The sequence below is a fragment of the Homalodisca vitripennis genome, chromosome 7, assembly GCF_021130785.1.
Source record: "Homalodisca vitripennis isolate AUS2020 chromosome 7, UT_GWSS_2.1, whole genome shotgun sequence".
Lineage (NCBI taxonomy): Eukaryota > Metazoa > Arthropoda > Insecta > Hemiptera > Cicadellidae > Homalodisca > Homalodisca vitripennis.
In genome coordinates this window covers 19,324,325-19,341,388 of record NC_060213.1, presented here as the reverse complement: position 1 = coordinate 19,341,388, position 17,064 = coordinate 19,324,325, and the positions used below count along the sequence as shown (strand labels likewise).

Below are 17,064 nucleotides of genomic sequence, written 5' to 3'. Positions count from 1 at the left end.
ATTTATATTGACTAGATAGGCCTATGTTTTGTCTTAGTAAATGAACCTGAGTATGCTGACCACGGTGTTCTTTTTTTTACCTAGTTTAGTTTTGATCCGGCATCCCGTTCGCCACCATGGGCGCGCGCTTCCCTGATGGTTTGCTGTGGGTGTGCGAGCGGCGATGTACGGTTTCAAAAGGAATGATATATAATACCTGTGGAGTAATCCTGGGATTATGATTTCCAGTAAAACTGGACACTATTGTGACAAGACATGCAATCTGCTCCTTCTACTTTATAAAAAATAAACAATTCATTCTACCAGCTTCTTCTTATTGCAATCAAGTACTGTATTTATAAACAAACAATGACGAAATTTTATTTTTGTGAGGCCTTTCGTGTTCAATAAACACATCATCAGACCCACATAGCTGAAAAAGTGGTTAAAATAATAATACAAACAATTTAGACTTAAATAAAACACACGTCATTAAAACTCAATGAGATATAATTTTAAAGGCCAGGAAGTATGTCTACTGTACATGTAAAAATTAATATTTAATTAGGTTTAAGGCAGTAACGGTAAATTTTGGAAAGTTCCAGGCTCATTATTTACTAAATCCAATGCGGTTCTTCTGTATATAAATCGTTTCGTAGGCATTGAGGATTTATTTATTTTGGTTTATTTTAATAATTGTACTTGTGAAAAGCAGTGTCCAGTTTTGCCACGGCTAATAATTTTCTTTGTTATCATCTTGTCAATCATTTCAGTTTTGTAGCCATTAAATAATGCATATCCGTTGGTACAAGGGTATGTGTGTTCATTGAACACAAAAATAAAGTTTCGTTATTATTGGTGTGTGTGTTTGTTTATAAATCAAATAAATAAACAATGCTTTAAGCTCTGCTGTTTGAAATTTTAAATTAAAATATGAATTTCTTAATAAAAAAGAAGGGTTACCTAAGTCAACTTCGTTGTTCCAAAATATGGAACATAGTGAGAAAGTCTTGTTGTAGGTGTAGTAAAAGAGGTACTTGGGTCCCTGGTGACGTTCTACAGTATCCAGAACTCCATTGACAAACCAGGTATCAGAGTACATCTGGAATGCAGCATGTTAGTTGAAAATTGCAAAATGTGTTTTAAAAACATTAACAAAATGTACTAGGCTATAATATGAACTCATTATTTTAAACTGATAAGGACAGGTAAGAGGGTAATAAACACATGACAAAAGAAGGAAGAGAAAGAAAGTTCCCACTTTTGCCTGTGCTGGTGTACCGTGTGATTGTGCTCTTGGCTTTTCGTGCTTGTGACTTGTGCTCATGTCTTGCATCGTGTGCAGTGACAACGCCTGGGTTTATTTTCTCTTGTCTGGACTCCAGCAGCTTTAGGGTATATTTGTCTCCTTTTCTTTCTTTTGTTATGTATTTTCCCTCTCATCTGATGAAGAGGACAGATTTAAATCCCTGTGCAGTGACAACGCCTGGGTTCATTTTCTCCTGTCTGGACTCCAGCAGCTTTAGGGTATATCTGTCACCTTTTCTTTCTTTTGTTATGTATTAATTTCCCTCTCATCTGATGAAAAGAATAGATTTAAATCCTAGAAACATTGTGTTATACATTTTGTAACATATAACGATGGCAAATGTCCGGAATCCTATTATGCTTTTAAGCTAAAATTAAAAACAAAGTCAATGCCATAGTGCAAGACAGAACAAACTCGCAAAGTACTTTAAGGTTTTACCTCTGAAAACCCACAAGTATGATTTTTCAAAACATCCTGTTTGTACAAAAAATGGACTTAGCAACCCATTTATAATATTTTTATGAATCAGCCCTTGCCCTCATTGAACTTTAAACAAAGAATCTATATCCTATAAGAAATTACCTAAATTTAAAAAAATATCCCACTTGCTCCAAAATTGTTAGGGTATGATCTCTAACCTGTGTAATTTGAGTTATCATGTCGGGTTTTATTTCCGTGTTATCGGACCCAAAGTAGAAGGACCGGACAGCCTTGGTGATGGCGGCAGAGTCGGGAGATCTCTCTCCGTACAACAAGGAGATCGGAGCCAGACTGTCGTACTCAGCGTTCCACTGCTTGAACTTTGAACTGACGTCTCCCCCTGTCACACCTTGAACGGCAATAGTAAAATGTTCAAGTACATTCTAGAGGATTATCCTTTTAAAAACACTTGTGCCAGGGACAAGGTATTTACTTGAAAAGTTGATAATTATCAGTTTTGACAGTTATGTTCCAAATCTGTTCTATTTTGAGTGATGTTACATCTGAGTTTATTTTTAATACAAATGTCAGGTGTAATATTCTTCAGTTCCACTCAATATAGGCTATAAGATTAGTAAACGTCAACCCATTCATTTAATGTAGAAATTTTAATTTTAATGAAATAAGGGTATTTTACAAGAGGGTGGAACCTGGATTAATGTATTCTGTGCTTCTATTCAAGAAAAATGTCATACGTTTTACAGTAATATTATTTATTGTTTTGTTGCAGCATTCCCTAAAAAGGAAGTAAACAATTTAAAAAATAATAATTGAATAACAATTTACTAAAGTACAAAACAAGGAAATTTAACAGTTAACAAGGCTTGCACAAAATACCAAAGACAAATCTATTAATAATACAGTTAAAGAGAAGAAGGAGCTCTATAAAAAGAAATATTTTATTAACTTAAAAATTTTTTTTTACAATAACATTAAAAACAAATAATATTTCGAAAACCAATTGGAAAATAGTAAATTTTGATATGGGGAATGATGTTAAAATATATAATCACACTATCCTTCAGAAGGAATCAAAGTTTACCCTTGACACAAAAGAGGTAGGTGATTTATTTATTAATAATTTTGTTGACATAGTGGATATCAAGTCAGGTCAAAACAATGTTACGATAGCGAGAAATTAAAAAATTTGAGGTGACAGATGCATATTTCTGTAAATATTTGAAGTTGGAGCCAACTAATAGGAGTGAAGTAGAAGACGTTATTTATTATTTTGATATCATGTTCTCAAGTAGATTTGATAAAGTCAAAGTCAAAATATTTCAAAAGTCAAAGTCAAAATATTGTCAAGTTACTATGAAGTACCTATAGTAACTTTTAAACATGTTAGGTCTATGATAAGTGAAGTGCTAACACACATTATCAGTTCTTCTTTTGTGACAGGCATTTTTCCAGATGAATTGAAATTGGATAAAGTTTTGCTTCTTCACAAGAAAGATAGCATAAAACAGGTGTCTCATTATAGACCAATTTCACTGTTACCATCTTTTTCAAAAATTTATGAAAACAGTACAGAAAAGGCTTTTAAAACTCCTGATGAGAATAACTATTCATCTAGATTGCACTTGATTTTGTACTCTAGATGTCTCTGATGTCAAAATGATGCAAAGAGTCTGTTTTGAATTTATCATTGCCGACTTTTTTAATCCCTTCAGTTGGACGTTGACTCTAGATTCCAGGAGAGAAGTCTGTGCCAGTGATGCTGTACTAAGCGAAATATAAAATGGAGCTGAACTTACCATTCACAGCAATGCTATCGTGGAGATTGAATACAATATTTTAATTCCTTTCTATTGTTTACTTCAGCTTCTACTCTAATACATTAATTACCATTAATAATTAACTGCTTCTCCCATCAACTGAGAGTGCTCTCAATCAGTGCAATACAACTCTACACTTACTGCAAGTTTTGATCCCACCCTCAGCGTAGTTCATGCCAAATATAACAGGAACAGTTGAGGTTAGCTCCCAAGGACTCTTGGTGAGGAACGCGTCCTTGACACAAGGTTTCTCGATCACCGGCTTCCACACCACAACAGGGTCCAGATCCCATACCTGTTAGACCACAGGAATAGGAACACACAGATTAGGAGAACAAAGATCATAAAGAATACAACGATTCAGAAGAAAGGATGGATATGAATGTACCAGGAAATGTTTGTTAGTTCGGACAATCGTTTCTCCCGGCAGTTTTTGCAGACATGCAAGGAAGTCCTTGGATGGGCTGAAAGGACAGCCGACAAGCTCAGCGACCACAGCAGCTCTCTTCTTTAGAACACCTGGTTCTGCGTATCCCCAGGGACACAGGCCGCTGCCGCTATGGATGATGGCTCGGTGGAATAGACCTGCAAGAACAAGTTTCAGTTTTACAAAACTGCTCTGAAACGTTTCGACATATTTTTTAATATCATCGCTCAGACTTTCCACCTTGGGTCTCAGCATATCACCTACATACCAGGATGGTATGTTAAATAAAGATGTTTCTACTATTGTAAAGTGCTCCTGACTCCAAAACAGTTTCTAAAAGGTGTCTTTAATGAATAGTTTAGTAGTATTTAAGAGTCATCAAGAAGATTTTTTCTTTTCATTCTGTTGAGATAAAAACTTTAAGTTTGTAACCATTCACCATTTTTTAACTTGAAAATATTTTTTTAATTGCCATACAAAGAATTGAGCTAACTATTTTTTGAACTATTACTATGCAATCACATTAACTTATTCAAGGATCTTATCATACAGAAGAAAAGGAATAGTTGTTAGAATACTGTAGAGACAAACTGTTTTGTCCGAGGCAGACATATTTCAGCATTTAAATTTGATGACTTCTCGGATTATAGGTCTGTTTTACGGGACATGGTCACCTGAGGAAGCATCTTCACAGAGTCGGCATCCTTCGGGACGATCCGCTCGGTAGAATGTGTGATGAGCAGGATGAAACTGCCCAACAAACACTTGATCTTTGATTGTCCTGCAATAACAAGGGAGTGGTATGCCATCTTTGGTAGTTTGGACAAGGGTGGTGAATTTCCCCAGGAGGACCTGATAGGTTGTTTTTGGTGGTTTGTGGAACTACTAAAATCATAGACTGGTAGGCCTCATGGCGTACTTCCGGGGTGCGCAAAAGGCCCTTGAGGCTTAAGTGCATGGCAATAGGCCGCTTCATAGAAGAAGAAGAAATCATTGTATTACCCCAAGATCAATGTCTTAGCCAACACCATTTACTCGTAGTTCTGAACACTTTGCCACTAGGAATACAATAACCTTGTCTAAAGCATTTATTTGGTTTGGTTCCACAACAATTCCTTTTCAAATACTGAAAAATGAAATGGTAGAAAGGAATTAATTAATTCTGAGTGTCAAGCTTGTATTCTGTCTCAGAGGTGATTCCACACAATGAAGGATTGGTATCCTACAAACCTTTGCTGGCTGGGGACACGGTATGCAGATGAGTGCTGGCAGCCCCAGAGCTCTCGCCGAACAACGTGATTGAGTCCACATCTCCTCCGAACTGGGCAATGTTCTCCTTGACCCACTTGAGCGCCATAAGCTGGTCCTTCATGTGGAAGTTGCCTGGGATGACGTCATCTTCTGTGGTCATAAAACCTGCGATCAAAACATCAACTGTCAGACAGAGGTTGAAAGAAGCGTGAACACAAGATGCAGCCAGCGAGGGGGTTAAAGATATCGGGACTCCCCTCCTAAATGTTCATCGTTCCTCAACAAAAAGTCGGGTCAAGAACTTTTTAAGGAACAAAATGGGGCCTTACTCTCTGTCCACTACGGAAAAATATCAGTTGTCTGGACCCCCTCCCCAAATTTGTCCTGACTACGTTCTTGCAACATTTAAATAAGGATGCTGAAATCCAAGCAATACACAAGGCAATAAAGGTATATAACATCAATTTCTGCCCCTATTGTGCCCTAAAGACATCATTAACACACGTTTCAAGTACTGAAGCATCGAGGCAGTATTTATTGAAACATTTACTCACAAAAGATGGCATGACTTGGTAATTGATGGATGAGTACTCTATCACCAGTTTGAGAAAAATGACTGATCAAGAGAACTTCTAAATAATAATACTAAAGCACCACCTCTAATTGGTTACATCATGAAAATTTAAGATATGGTATTGGTGTATAAATGTAACAACTTAGTGTTTACTTCATTTACGAGAAAGTCCTGAAAACGATGGAATTATTTTGTTTATTCTTTATATTTTTATACTGAAATGAAAAATCCTACACTTTAAACATTAATATCTGCAAGCTTTTCACATAATTAAAAGATTGTATTAATTCGTAGTTATTAACTGAAAAATGTGTACATACGTCAGTAAAAAAAGGTAACAACAACAGCGCTCCACAGCAGATACAGCTGTAACTAACTCCACACAGTCACCTGGTGGCAAGAATGATAACTATGCGTGATGCGCTTCTGGTGGCCAAGGAATGAACTAACTGACATTTTTGAGTCTGCTTGCAAAGGTTGAGAGGATTACTATATATTTACCATTTGGTGAAGAGATAGAAATACCCGAGCAGGTTGCCACTTTTTCACACGTGAACGTATATTGCTTTAAATGTTCGTAGCTTTTACAAGAAAGCCGGGGTCTAATATAAATGCCATTTTTTCCATAAAGTAAAAACTGAAATTTAAGATCATTGTAAATTATTGTGCACAAGAATGTATTTTTATTTTTTGTAAGTGAACGGTTGCTTTAAATCTGAAGAACTCCCAAACTTCTTTAACCCTTTGATAACAATTCATTTAACCCTTTAACAGATGACATCGACTGGCGGTTGGTTTCTAAAAGTGCCGTTGGCCGACTAGATCAGCTTTTTGAATTTTTATTACTCTAATACAAAATGTTAACATATGACATTGTAATTAGTCTCATTTTATACATGAGAAGTCAAATAAACATAGATTATTTATTATGCTTTGAAGTTTTTACAGCTGGTAAAAGCTATTTGCCAAATATGACAGACAACTTTTATACGAGTGTATATTTTCAATATTTTGCACTAATTATGAGAGAGTTCACACCCAGTATTTCAAATACTTATTTGTTTGAAACTTGTTAAGTTATACCCGTTCCTATTTAGATATGAAACAGTGAAAAATTTGTATAAAAATGTATTATGATCCAAAAATTACTAATTTTACGTGTTGGTAAATACGTAAAAATTAAAAAAACTAAAATTTGTTTGTATAACATTTTAATTAAAATATTTCAACAGCTTTTATCATCCCAGTAAATATTATGTCATATCTAACTCTTCCCCAAACACAGTACAACGAAAATCTTCCACTTATGTGTACTTTGGAAAAAATTTATGAATTATTTTGTTGAACACTACACAAATGCCTAACATAAAAAATCAAAACTCAGTTATAGAAAATCATAAATCAGCTATACAGATAGTCTACTTACTATTTTAAAATTTGGTGTGTTTGGTCCCATGTAATACATAAGGAACAATAAAAAAGGTGTATACAAATAAATCAAGATAATAAGACTTAATGGTCCTTATGTTTAAAAGTTTTAAAGCTTTAATGGCCGCTATTTTGAAAATGCTAAAGATAATTTCATGATATTATTTTCAGTAACTGGCCTCATCATAAACATTTGAGACAAACGTAATATAATTTAACTAATAAGTTTTTAAGAAATTATTTTTTATTAAAAAAAACACACACACATACAGATAGATGGATAACTAAGCATCGGAGACCCATGCTCATATGTTTGTCTTGACCTGAGCAATAACGTGGTGTACTTTTGTCTAGAGAGGTACGGGATACCCTGTATAATACAAACTATTTAATGACTATATTCTATGCATTTATATGTCTTTGACCAATAAATATTTTGATTTGATTTACCAATGATTCCAATCCTGTAGGAGAAGGTCACGAGGACGACATCCTTGTCTAGCAGGAGTTCAGGACCGTACCGAAACTTCTCACTAGACATGCCCATATAAGCTCCTCCGTGTATGTACACAATGACAGGCAGTTTAGTGCTTGGATTTACCTGTGTGGAGGAACAAAACATTGATCAACGTTCTGCCGAAGGCATTCATTGGTCAAATTAACAACTACTTAACACTCCATAAAGTTCCAATGTTCAAACATTTTAAAGGACAAGTTATGGAAGTAAACTTCGACCTTACTTTGAAGGAATACTGCAACATTCTGGTTTTAGAGCCGTGAAGGTGGTGACCTGACTTTATTACTGGTTCAAGTTTGTTTGGAAGGATTTTTCTGCAGTCTTCTCAAAAAAGAATATGTGGAAAATGGCAGTTCCTGTTTGGCGGCATTTACAGATATGAAGCATACTTGGTTCATATGTGGCCACAAAACTGATAATAGGACTTTAGAGATTCTGTTTCTCGTGAGGTGTCAAATCTCTTGAGACCACTGCAAAGGAACGTCTAGAAAAGAGGCACACTTCGGGTCTAAGCACAGTGGGATCGTCTTTTTTTTAATTCTAAGAAAACTATGTTGTGCTTTTGTGGAGGAAATTGTTACTGATCTAGAACATTGAACTCTTGGCATACATTTGATAAAATAATAAAAATAACAAAGACAAAATTATTTAGATCGGTTATAGTATTATTTCTCTTCGAGTAACACAGAGAACATCAAATATGTATTTTTATAAGATCCTTTTTTGTCGATAGTTGATTTATAAACATTTATTTTCTATACACAGTTATACATACGATTTTGAATCTAGCAAACTGTGAATCTAGATGTCTCTATGAAATCTGTTTTTGCCTTATTGAGTATTTCATATACGGTACGCTGATGTTTTCAAAACAAATAGCACATTATTGTGTTTAGTGTATGCTAATAAGGCAGAGACATTCCTTGGATTAAAGGCTACTTTCAAACAGTTATTGTCTAATTTGAAATATATGGGGTAACTTACTAAATTGTTGTGAACAAATCATTAACAATTTTATTAGCACCAGGGGTGAAGACGCTGAGATAAAGACAGTCCTCGCTGTCAGACACCACATCTCTGACAGCTTCTATAAGCACTAGTTGTTTTAGACAGGGAGATTGTTCTGTGGCTAGGCTAGTATATTCGAGGGAGATACTTACGTCAGGAGTGAAGACGCTGAGATACAGACAGTCCTCGCTGTCAGACACCAGATCTCTCACAGCTTCTATCAGCACTAGTTGTTTTAGATAGGGAGATTGTTCTGTGGCTAGGCTAGTATATTCGAGGGAGATACATACGTCAGGAGTGAAGACGCTGAGATACAGACAGTCCTCGCTGTCAGACACCAGATCTCTCACAGCTTCTATCAGCACTAGTTGTTGTAGACAGGGAGATTGTTCTGTGGCTAGGCTAGTATGTTCGAGGGAGATACTTACGTCAGGAGTGAAGACGCTGAGATACAGACAGTCCTCGCTGTCAGACACCAGATCTCTCACAGCTTCTATCAGCACTAGTTGTTGTAGACAGGGAGATTGTTCTGTGGCTAGGCTAGTATGTTCGAGGGAGATACTTACGTCAGGAGTGAAGACGCTGAGATACATATAGTCCTCGCTGTCAGACACCAGATCTCTCACAGCTTCTATAAGCACTAGTTGTTTTAGACAGGGAGATTGTTCTGTGGCTAGGCTAGTATATTCGAGGGAGATACTTACGTCAGGAGTGAAGACGCTGAGATACAGACAGTCCTCGCTGTCAGACACCAGATCTCTCACAGCTTCTATAAGCACTAGTGGTTTTAAACAGGGAGATTGTTCTGTGGCTAGGCTAGTATATTCGAGGGAGATACTTACGTCAGGGGTGAAGACACTGAGATACAGACAGTCCTCGCTGTCAGACACCAGATCTCTCACAGCTTCTATAAGCACTAGTTGTTTTAGACAGGGAGATTGTTCTGTGGCTAGGCTAGTATATTCGAGGGAGATACTTACGTCAGGAGTGAAGACGCTGAGATACAGACAGTCCTCGCTGTCAGACACCAGATCTCTCACAGCTTCTATCAGTACTAGTTGTTGTAGACAGGGAGATCGTTCTGTGGGAAGGCTATATTCGAGGGAGATACTTACGTCAGGGGTGAAGACGCTGAGATACAGACAGTCCTCGCTGCCAGACACCAGATCTCTCACAGCTTCTATCAGCACTAGTTGTTGTAGACAAGGAGATCGTTCTGTGGGAAGGCTATATTCGAGGGAGATACTTACGTCAGGGGTGAAGACGCTGAGATACAGACAGTTCTCGCTGCCAGACACCACATCTCTGACAGCTTCTATAAGCACTAGTTGTTTTAGACAGGGAGATTGTTCTGTGGCTAGGCTAGTATATTCGAGGGAGATACTTACGTCAGGGGTGAAGACGCTGAGATACAGACAGTTCTCGCTGTCAGACACCAGATCTCTCACAGCTTCTATAAGCACTAGTTGTTTTAGACAGGGAGATTGTTCTGTGGCTAGGCTAGTATATTCGAGGGAGATACTTACGTCAGGGGTGAAGACACTGAGATACAGACAGTCCTCGCTGTCAGACACCAGATCTCTCACAGCTTCTATAAGCACTAGTTGTTTTAGACAGGGAGATTGTTCTGTGGCTAGGCTAGTATATTCGAGGGAGATACTTACGTCAGGGGTGAAGACACTGAGATACAGACAGTCCTCGCTGCCAGACACCAGATCTCTCACAGCTTCTATCAGCACTAGTTGTTGTAGACAGGGAGATCGTTCTGTGGGTAGGCTATATTCGAGGGAGATACTTACGTCAGGAGTGAAGACACTGAGATACAGACAGTCCTCGCTGCCAGACACCAGATCTCTGACAGCTTCTATCAGCACTAGTTGTTGTAGACAGGGAGATCGTTCTGTGGATAGGCTAGTATATTCGAGGGAGATACTTACGTCAGGGGTGAAGACGCTGAGATAAAGACAGTCCTCGCTGCCAGAGACCAGATCTCTGACAGCTTCTATCAGCACTAGTTGTTGTAGACAGGGAGATTGTTCTGTGGGTAGGCTATATTCGAGGGAGATACTTACGTCAGGGGTGAAGACACTGAGATACAGACAGTCCTCGCTGCCAGACACCACATCTCTGACAGCTTCTATCAGCACTAGTTGTTGTAGACAGGGTGATTGTTCTGTGGAGGCGTTTCGCACCCCTTCCCACGGCACGGGTGGTTCTGGACTCTGAACATAACACATGGCTGAATTAGTGGTTAGAAATTCTGACAATCTTAATGATAGGTACCGGTATAGAAGAATGTCGCTTGAAGGAAACAATTATTCATGAATGACGTTTGAAATGGTCTACAGTTTTGGAAATAGTGTGATAACTTTTTGAACGATTATGAATATGATAAGGACTTTCATGTAACCAATGATATGTAATTTGATTAAAATTAAAGAACAGTACTGCAATTAACTGTCAGTAGTAATTTTACATTACATAAATTTAACCTAGTATGATTTTGGAACATATTTAATTAAACAGTAAATTGGTTACATTACAGATGCTCAACTGTAATGATATGGAATAAGATGCGATGTGGGAATCTGGGATGTTGTACGCGCCCAATTATAATGTTTTTAAGTGTCCACAGATTTTATTAATGGATGCAATATCTCCTCATAGACTGATTATGTAATCAAGAGCACTGAGTACAAAAACACGAATTGCACGAAATAAGACTGATTTTGTCGTTGATTAAAATATGCAGACTATTGTCACCACGCCCCAAGGACTTAGCCGGCACGGGAGTCCAAGGGGATCCGGACACCCTCCTCCACCAGTATTGAATTTGTTGTATTACTATTTTAGCAAACTATTATTATTGTTTAAATAATTCAGTATTAATATAATAGCTGTTACTTTAAATTTATTACCAAATCAGTTTAATCTCGTTTTACTATGAAGCCTCTTAAACCCCGACATCTATTTACTCTGTGTCTGACAAATAGGTTTTTTATAATATACGAATATGTTTTATTTATTGAAATTGTTAGGGACACTTCCTGTGTCGACATGTACTGCTGTCGATCGTTTTCAACATTGAAACTTTGACGGAACAAAATGGAGAATGAGCGGTTTCTGCAGATCAAGTAGGCCTACTACATACAAATGGCTCAGAAGTCAACAATAATTTTACTTTTGTAAAAAAATTCTTCTACATATTATTATTTCTCAGTATGGATTTTTATACTGTGTACTGTGTTTTACAGACTATAAAAGCGTTTTAGTCCTCACGAAGGAAGGATTGTGAAGGAAACAGGATTTTTCCGGACATTTGCCATCGTTCAGTGAAACAAGAAATCAGTAACATTACGTTTCGAGATCTGCAATCTGATCTCTTCTTCAGGTAAAGAACTTTAACCTAGTTTGTAATTATGTATTAGGTTAGTTCTTTACCTGAAGAAGAGATCAGATTGCAGATCTCGAAACGTAATGTTACTGATTTCTTGTTTCACTGAACGATGGCAAATGTCCGGAAAAATCCTGTTTCCTTCACAATCCTTCCTTCGTCAAAAATAACCTTCAAACAAAGAAAATTAACTTTTGCCTTTTTTACGGGAAATGTATCTTAATTTTCAGATGTTTCGGAAGCGTTCTTGAGGTGAAACTTCAGTCATCTATTAATTGACACCACCTGTGGAATAAATATGCTTTAGCATAAATAAGCATAAATATTATGCTTTAGTTCATTACAAATTACAGTAAGATATACATTGTTAGGGGAACTTTTAATAATCTAATAAAGAAGGTTAGGACGTTACAAAACTTTTTATACGAATTTACATTGAACAAAAGTAAGCGGGAGTCATCTTTCCTATTGTATCTGAAAGTAAAACCAGTTCAGCACCTTTTTGTGCTCAAAGTTTTAAACCTTTTTTTACATTAGGAGTAGAGTATTGTACGAGAATTATATCAGCAAATATGGTTAGAAAACCGTCTTAAAAAGTATTTTAAGAAGGTCAATGTTTTTTTTAAATACTACTAAACCAGTTACATTATTCATTAAAAAAGCAAACCATTAGAAATATTTGAAATTGTTACAGAAAAAGTGGTTACTTGAACACGAAAACGTAATGTAATTATCGAATATCTTGTAATAAACTAAAAAATACTGTAGACACTATTTAGTTTGTAAGCGTTTTTGTTTATAATTTATTTTAGTAATATAAACCAGGCTTGGCTGAATGTTGACTACAAAACATAGTATCTTTTTTATTTTAGTTTCGTTAAGAGTAGGTTTTGTATTCTAGTTATTATATCTTTCAAGTTCAAGTTCAAAACTCTTTATTCAAGTCAACGTTTCAATACATAATCTCGCAGATCCCAATGCGCCTCACAGGGCGCGTGCGGGAAAAGTGGTTGACAGTTAACATGTTACAAGTTTTGAATTATTTTCCAGTCATCCATTTTTAACTTCCACCACCATTAATTTTTCACCCAATAGAAAAAAGAGAAAATTCAATTTTACAAACATTACACAATTTTCAGCTTAATTTTACAAACATTATACTATTTTCAGCTTAATTTTACAAACATTACACTATTTTCAGCTTAATCATTATATACAAAATTGTGAGCAGAAAGCGACATTTGACAACAATAAACAATAAACTATATGTTTGCCTTTCTAAGTAATAACAATTCTAATAAACTAAGTAAACTAATTACTACGAACTAGGATGATCTATAGCTGTATATTAACTATGAAAAATGCCAATAAAAGTAAAAGTAACAGTAACATTAATGTAATAATAAAAAGTTAATCATTTTATATATTTTGAGGCAGAAAAGGCATATAACAATAAAATAAACTATCAATAATTAACAATAAAATAACATTAACATTTAAATAATAGCAATACTTTCATTAATTCTATAAACTATGAAGTAGAAAAGGCCTATATATATCTTTAAAGTGGTATTGTAGACTACTTGTGTTTGTGTTTTTTCTTTAACGTTTTATATTGTTGTCAGCATAGTTTTCGTCATAATATATGTTCTAATTATAGTACCGTTTATGTAAGAAAGAGTAAGACTGTATAAGTCCGATATTTTGTAAAATATGTAAAAGGACTCTGATATTAAAATCCTTGTTTCTGACATGCTAGCCTTCACAATTGTCAAAATTGTATGATTTTGAGGTGGAAATATATAATTATTTCATTTATTTTCTTATTTTTACAAGTAGACAATCACTTGCCTTGAACCTCAGCTCGTTGAGGGGTGGTTTGGCGTAGGGGATAGCGAGGAACTCGACGATCCTCCTGCCTCCCCTAGTGGTGCCGTAGATCCCCTGCACACAGCCATACTTGGTCTTGACCACGGGAGGGTCCTGGGAGACGGCCGGCCCCGGAAGGACGACCAGCAGAAGACAACATACGTAACAGAGTGGTGTCATACTAGGCGGGAGCCGAAATGTTCAGTTGAAGGTTGCGGGAACCAAATTAAGCTCTGACTCTAGAAGGTACGCGCCGAACTTCGGCGGAAAATGCCGATCTCAAAGTATACAGTCTTTATACGTTCTGCATACCATGCTTGAAAAAGCAGTGATGGGATAATACAGTTTGAAAAGAATCTATTCCTTTTGATTCGGTTACTTTAAGAATCGAGTAAATAATCGTGCGCACGAATTTATTCACATCCTTTGTTTCCAGGATTGAAATAAACAATTCTCTCCAACTTTATACGAAAATTATTAAATTATGTTAAACTTTCAACGTGTCACCACCAACTTTTCAGATTATACATCATCAACGAAAGTTCATTTAGTGAATAACTATTGTGTATTTAATTTTCCCAAAATTGATTTCCATTTTTTAATTTTAATAATAACATTACACGTCTTATATTGATATAACTTTTCTATTTTCAGATATAATTTTACGACACAACTTGGGTTTGTTCCATTGAAAACCCCAACACGGTTTACACTTTTTTATTTACATTTAAATTGTGTTTCTTTCACATACCGTCGTAATAACAAACATGTAGATAGATTAATTTTAATAAGAAATCTTAAGCAAAAAAATTATGTTGTATTAGACAAAATACATAAATTGTTTATTAAGTTTATGTGTAGAATTAAAAATATAATAAATTATATTAAAACATTATTAAAAACTGCTTTAACTTTATTTGAAATGAGACGATTTGCTGATATTGCATTGTTGATGTGGTTATTTTTAATTGTCACAATATAATCGACAGAACCACTGAAAAGAAATGCAGAAGATTTTAACAAATCGATTCATGACTGAAAGAATCGTTGAATCGATTATCGATTCTTTTAAACTAGATTCTTCCATCATTATGAAATATAAATATTCTTCCCCTTAAATATATGTTTGTTTATAAAGTTTTAAAAATATTTTATGTCATAAGTGGCAATTTACCAGAATTAAAAAATAATTACAAAAACAAATTAAGAAAGCAAGAACCAATACCAGTTCCAAAGCCTAACCTAGCATTTTTTTCAAATAGTTATTGTTTTTTGGGACCTAAAATGTTTAGTATAATTTCTTCAATTATTAGTTGTGAGAATATAAAGTTATTTTCAAAAACATTAAAGAAGTGGTTATTGGGTTTTGATAAATTAGATTTTCTTCTCTGCATAGATTCCTAGTTAATTAAAGAAAGTAACAGTAAATTTTAGTTTGAATTTATTTAAGTGGATTTTCATTTGCTTTGTAACTGCAGCAGCACACTTTTAATACATTTTTTTAGGAGCTTATAAAAAAATCAAAGTTTTATTGAAATTTTCTTTGAGCTAAAAAAATATTTTTGTAATAAAAGGAACCTCTCCACAGGCACTTGCCTCTAGAGGCCCTAGTTATTTTTGAAAATATTTCTTTTAATTTACGAGTGTTTTTGTTTTAATTTTATTTACAAGAATGTTACATTTTTATTTAAGTTTGCTCATTAGGTTTGTACATTGTGTATGCATTTGGTTGTTTACTTACTTTATTGATGTATTACATTGTGTATACCAATGTATATAATGGGTTATTGTAATATTTTCAAAAATAAATTCTATTCTATTCTATTCTATATTTAAGAGTACGTTTATCTAGCATTTTAGAATTTAAGTTAATTTTTGGGGCGAATATGGGTAAATAGGTAAAATGTCAATCTTAAATGTTCCAAAAATTATTCATCTTAACATAGATTGGACTATCATAATTAGAGCTAAGATAATATTCTAGGAAAATACTTGGATGGGATTATTTGACTAGGAATGAACTAGAATAAGCGTGTTGGAATAGGAATGAACATGAGTATAAGTATTCGATTAGGAATGAAGTAGAATAGGAGTATTGGGATAGGAATGAACTAGACTAGGAGTATTTAACCTTACATAATATCATGTTTGATATGAATAGGAATGAACATGAGTATAAGTATTCGATTAGGAATGAAGTAGAATTGTATTGGGATAGGAATGAACTAGACTAGGAGTATTTAACCTTACATAATATCATGTTTGATATCAGACAAAGCTCAAAGCTGTCGGCGTTGAGTAAAAGCTGTTTCAGTTTGGTTTTATAACACAATCTGTGCGTGCCAATGATAAGTTAAGATTACACTCAATTACTTCTAAAATTAGTAGTTCCAAGATTTCGAAAGAGTTCTTCTATAAATACGAGATTAGACTACAATAACTATAACTATAACTATAAATCATAGTATTGTACGTAACACTGAAACAAAAATTTAAAAAGTACGATTGCTTTCATGATATAACATTTTGAATCAATGCAATATTTGTTTACATTTTAAATTAGACCTAAAATAAATTGGTATGGTATTCTATTTTAACTAAGAATCTAGAGTTGTATTAGTATATGTTGTAATTAAAATTGTATTTTCTTTCAGTAAAATAATGAATTATATAAAAACACCCTGCGTTATATATTATTTATACATACAAAATGTTCCTGAACTATCCGAAAAACTCTTTGTACTGAGCGTATGTAGCTTTTTTCCACATATGTCTTTTTATTTTTGTTTTTGTTTATTAAAAATCATAAAATCATGAGCAGTTTAAAATAATACTGTAGTCTTCTCAAATAAACCATACGTAGTAGTTTTGTACGGATATATTCCTTACAAGGACCTTAATTTATAACAAAATCATTAATATATTTTTACAACTTTAAAAATATCGGTCATTTCAAAAGTTTGTTGTTAAATTTCACGAAGCTCATCAAAAGAACGAAAAAGTGGAATTTGATGTAAATGTAAAACGGCAAATAAAAACAATCGTTACTA

General features: G+C 34.7%; 1 protein-coding gene across 1 annotated transcript in view; it reads right to left on the bottom strand.

Moving 5' to 3' along the window:
• The window catches only part of LOC124366971 (esterase E4-like), a 30,944-nt gene extending 16,697 nt beyond the window's left edge, over positions 1-14,247 (bottom strand). Inside the window, exons 1-8 of the mRNA XM_046823608.1 lie at positions 13,997-14,247; positions 10,824-10,973; positions 7,677-7,827; positions 5,204-5,389; positions 3,935-4,131; positions 3,688-3,841; positions 1,927-2,117; positions 943-1,081 (exon numbers count right to left, since the gene is read on the bottom strand). Coding sequence (XP_046679564.1) covers positions 943-1,081; positions 1,927-2,117; positions 3,688-3,841; positions 3,935-4,131; positions 5,204-5,389; positions 7,677-7,827; positions 10,824-10,973; positions 13,997-14,194 — 1,366 coding nt within the window. The 5' untranslated portion in view covers positions 14,195-14,247. The remainder of the gene's footprint in view (positions 1-942; positions 1,082-1,926; positions 2,118-3,687; positions 3,842-3,934; positions 4,132-5,203; positions 5,390-7,676; positions 7,828-10,823; positions 10,974-13,996) is intronic.
• Positions 14,248-17,064: the final 2,817 nt, after the last annotated feature.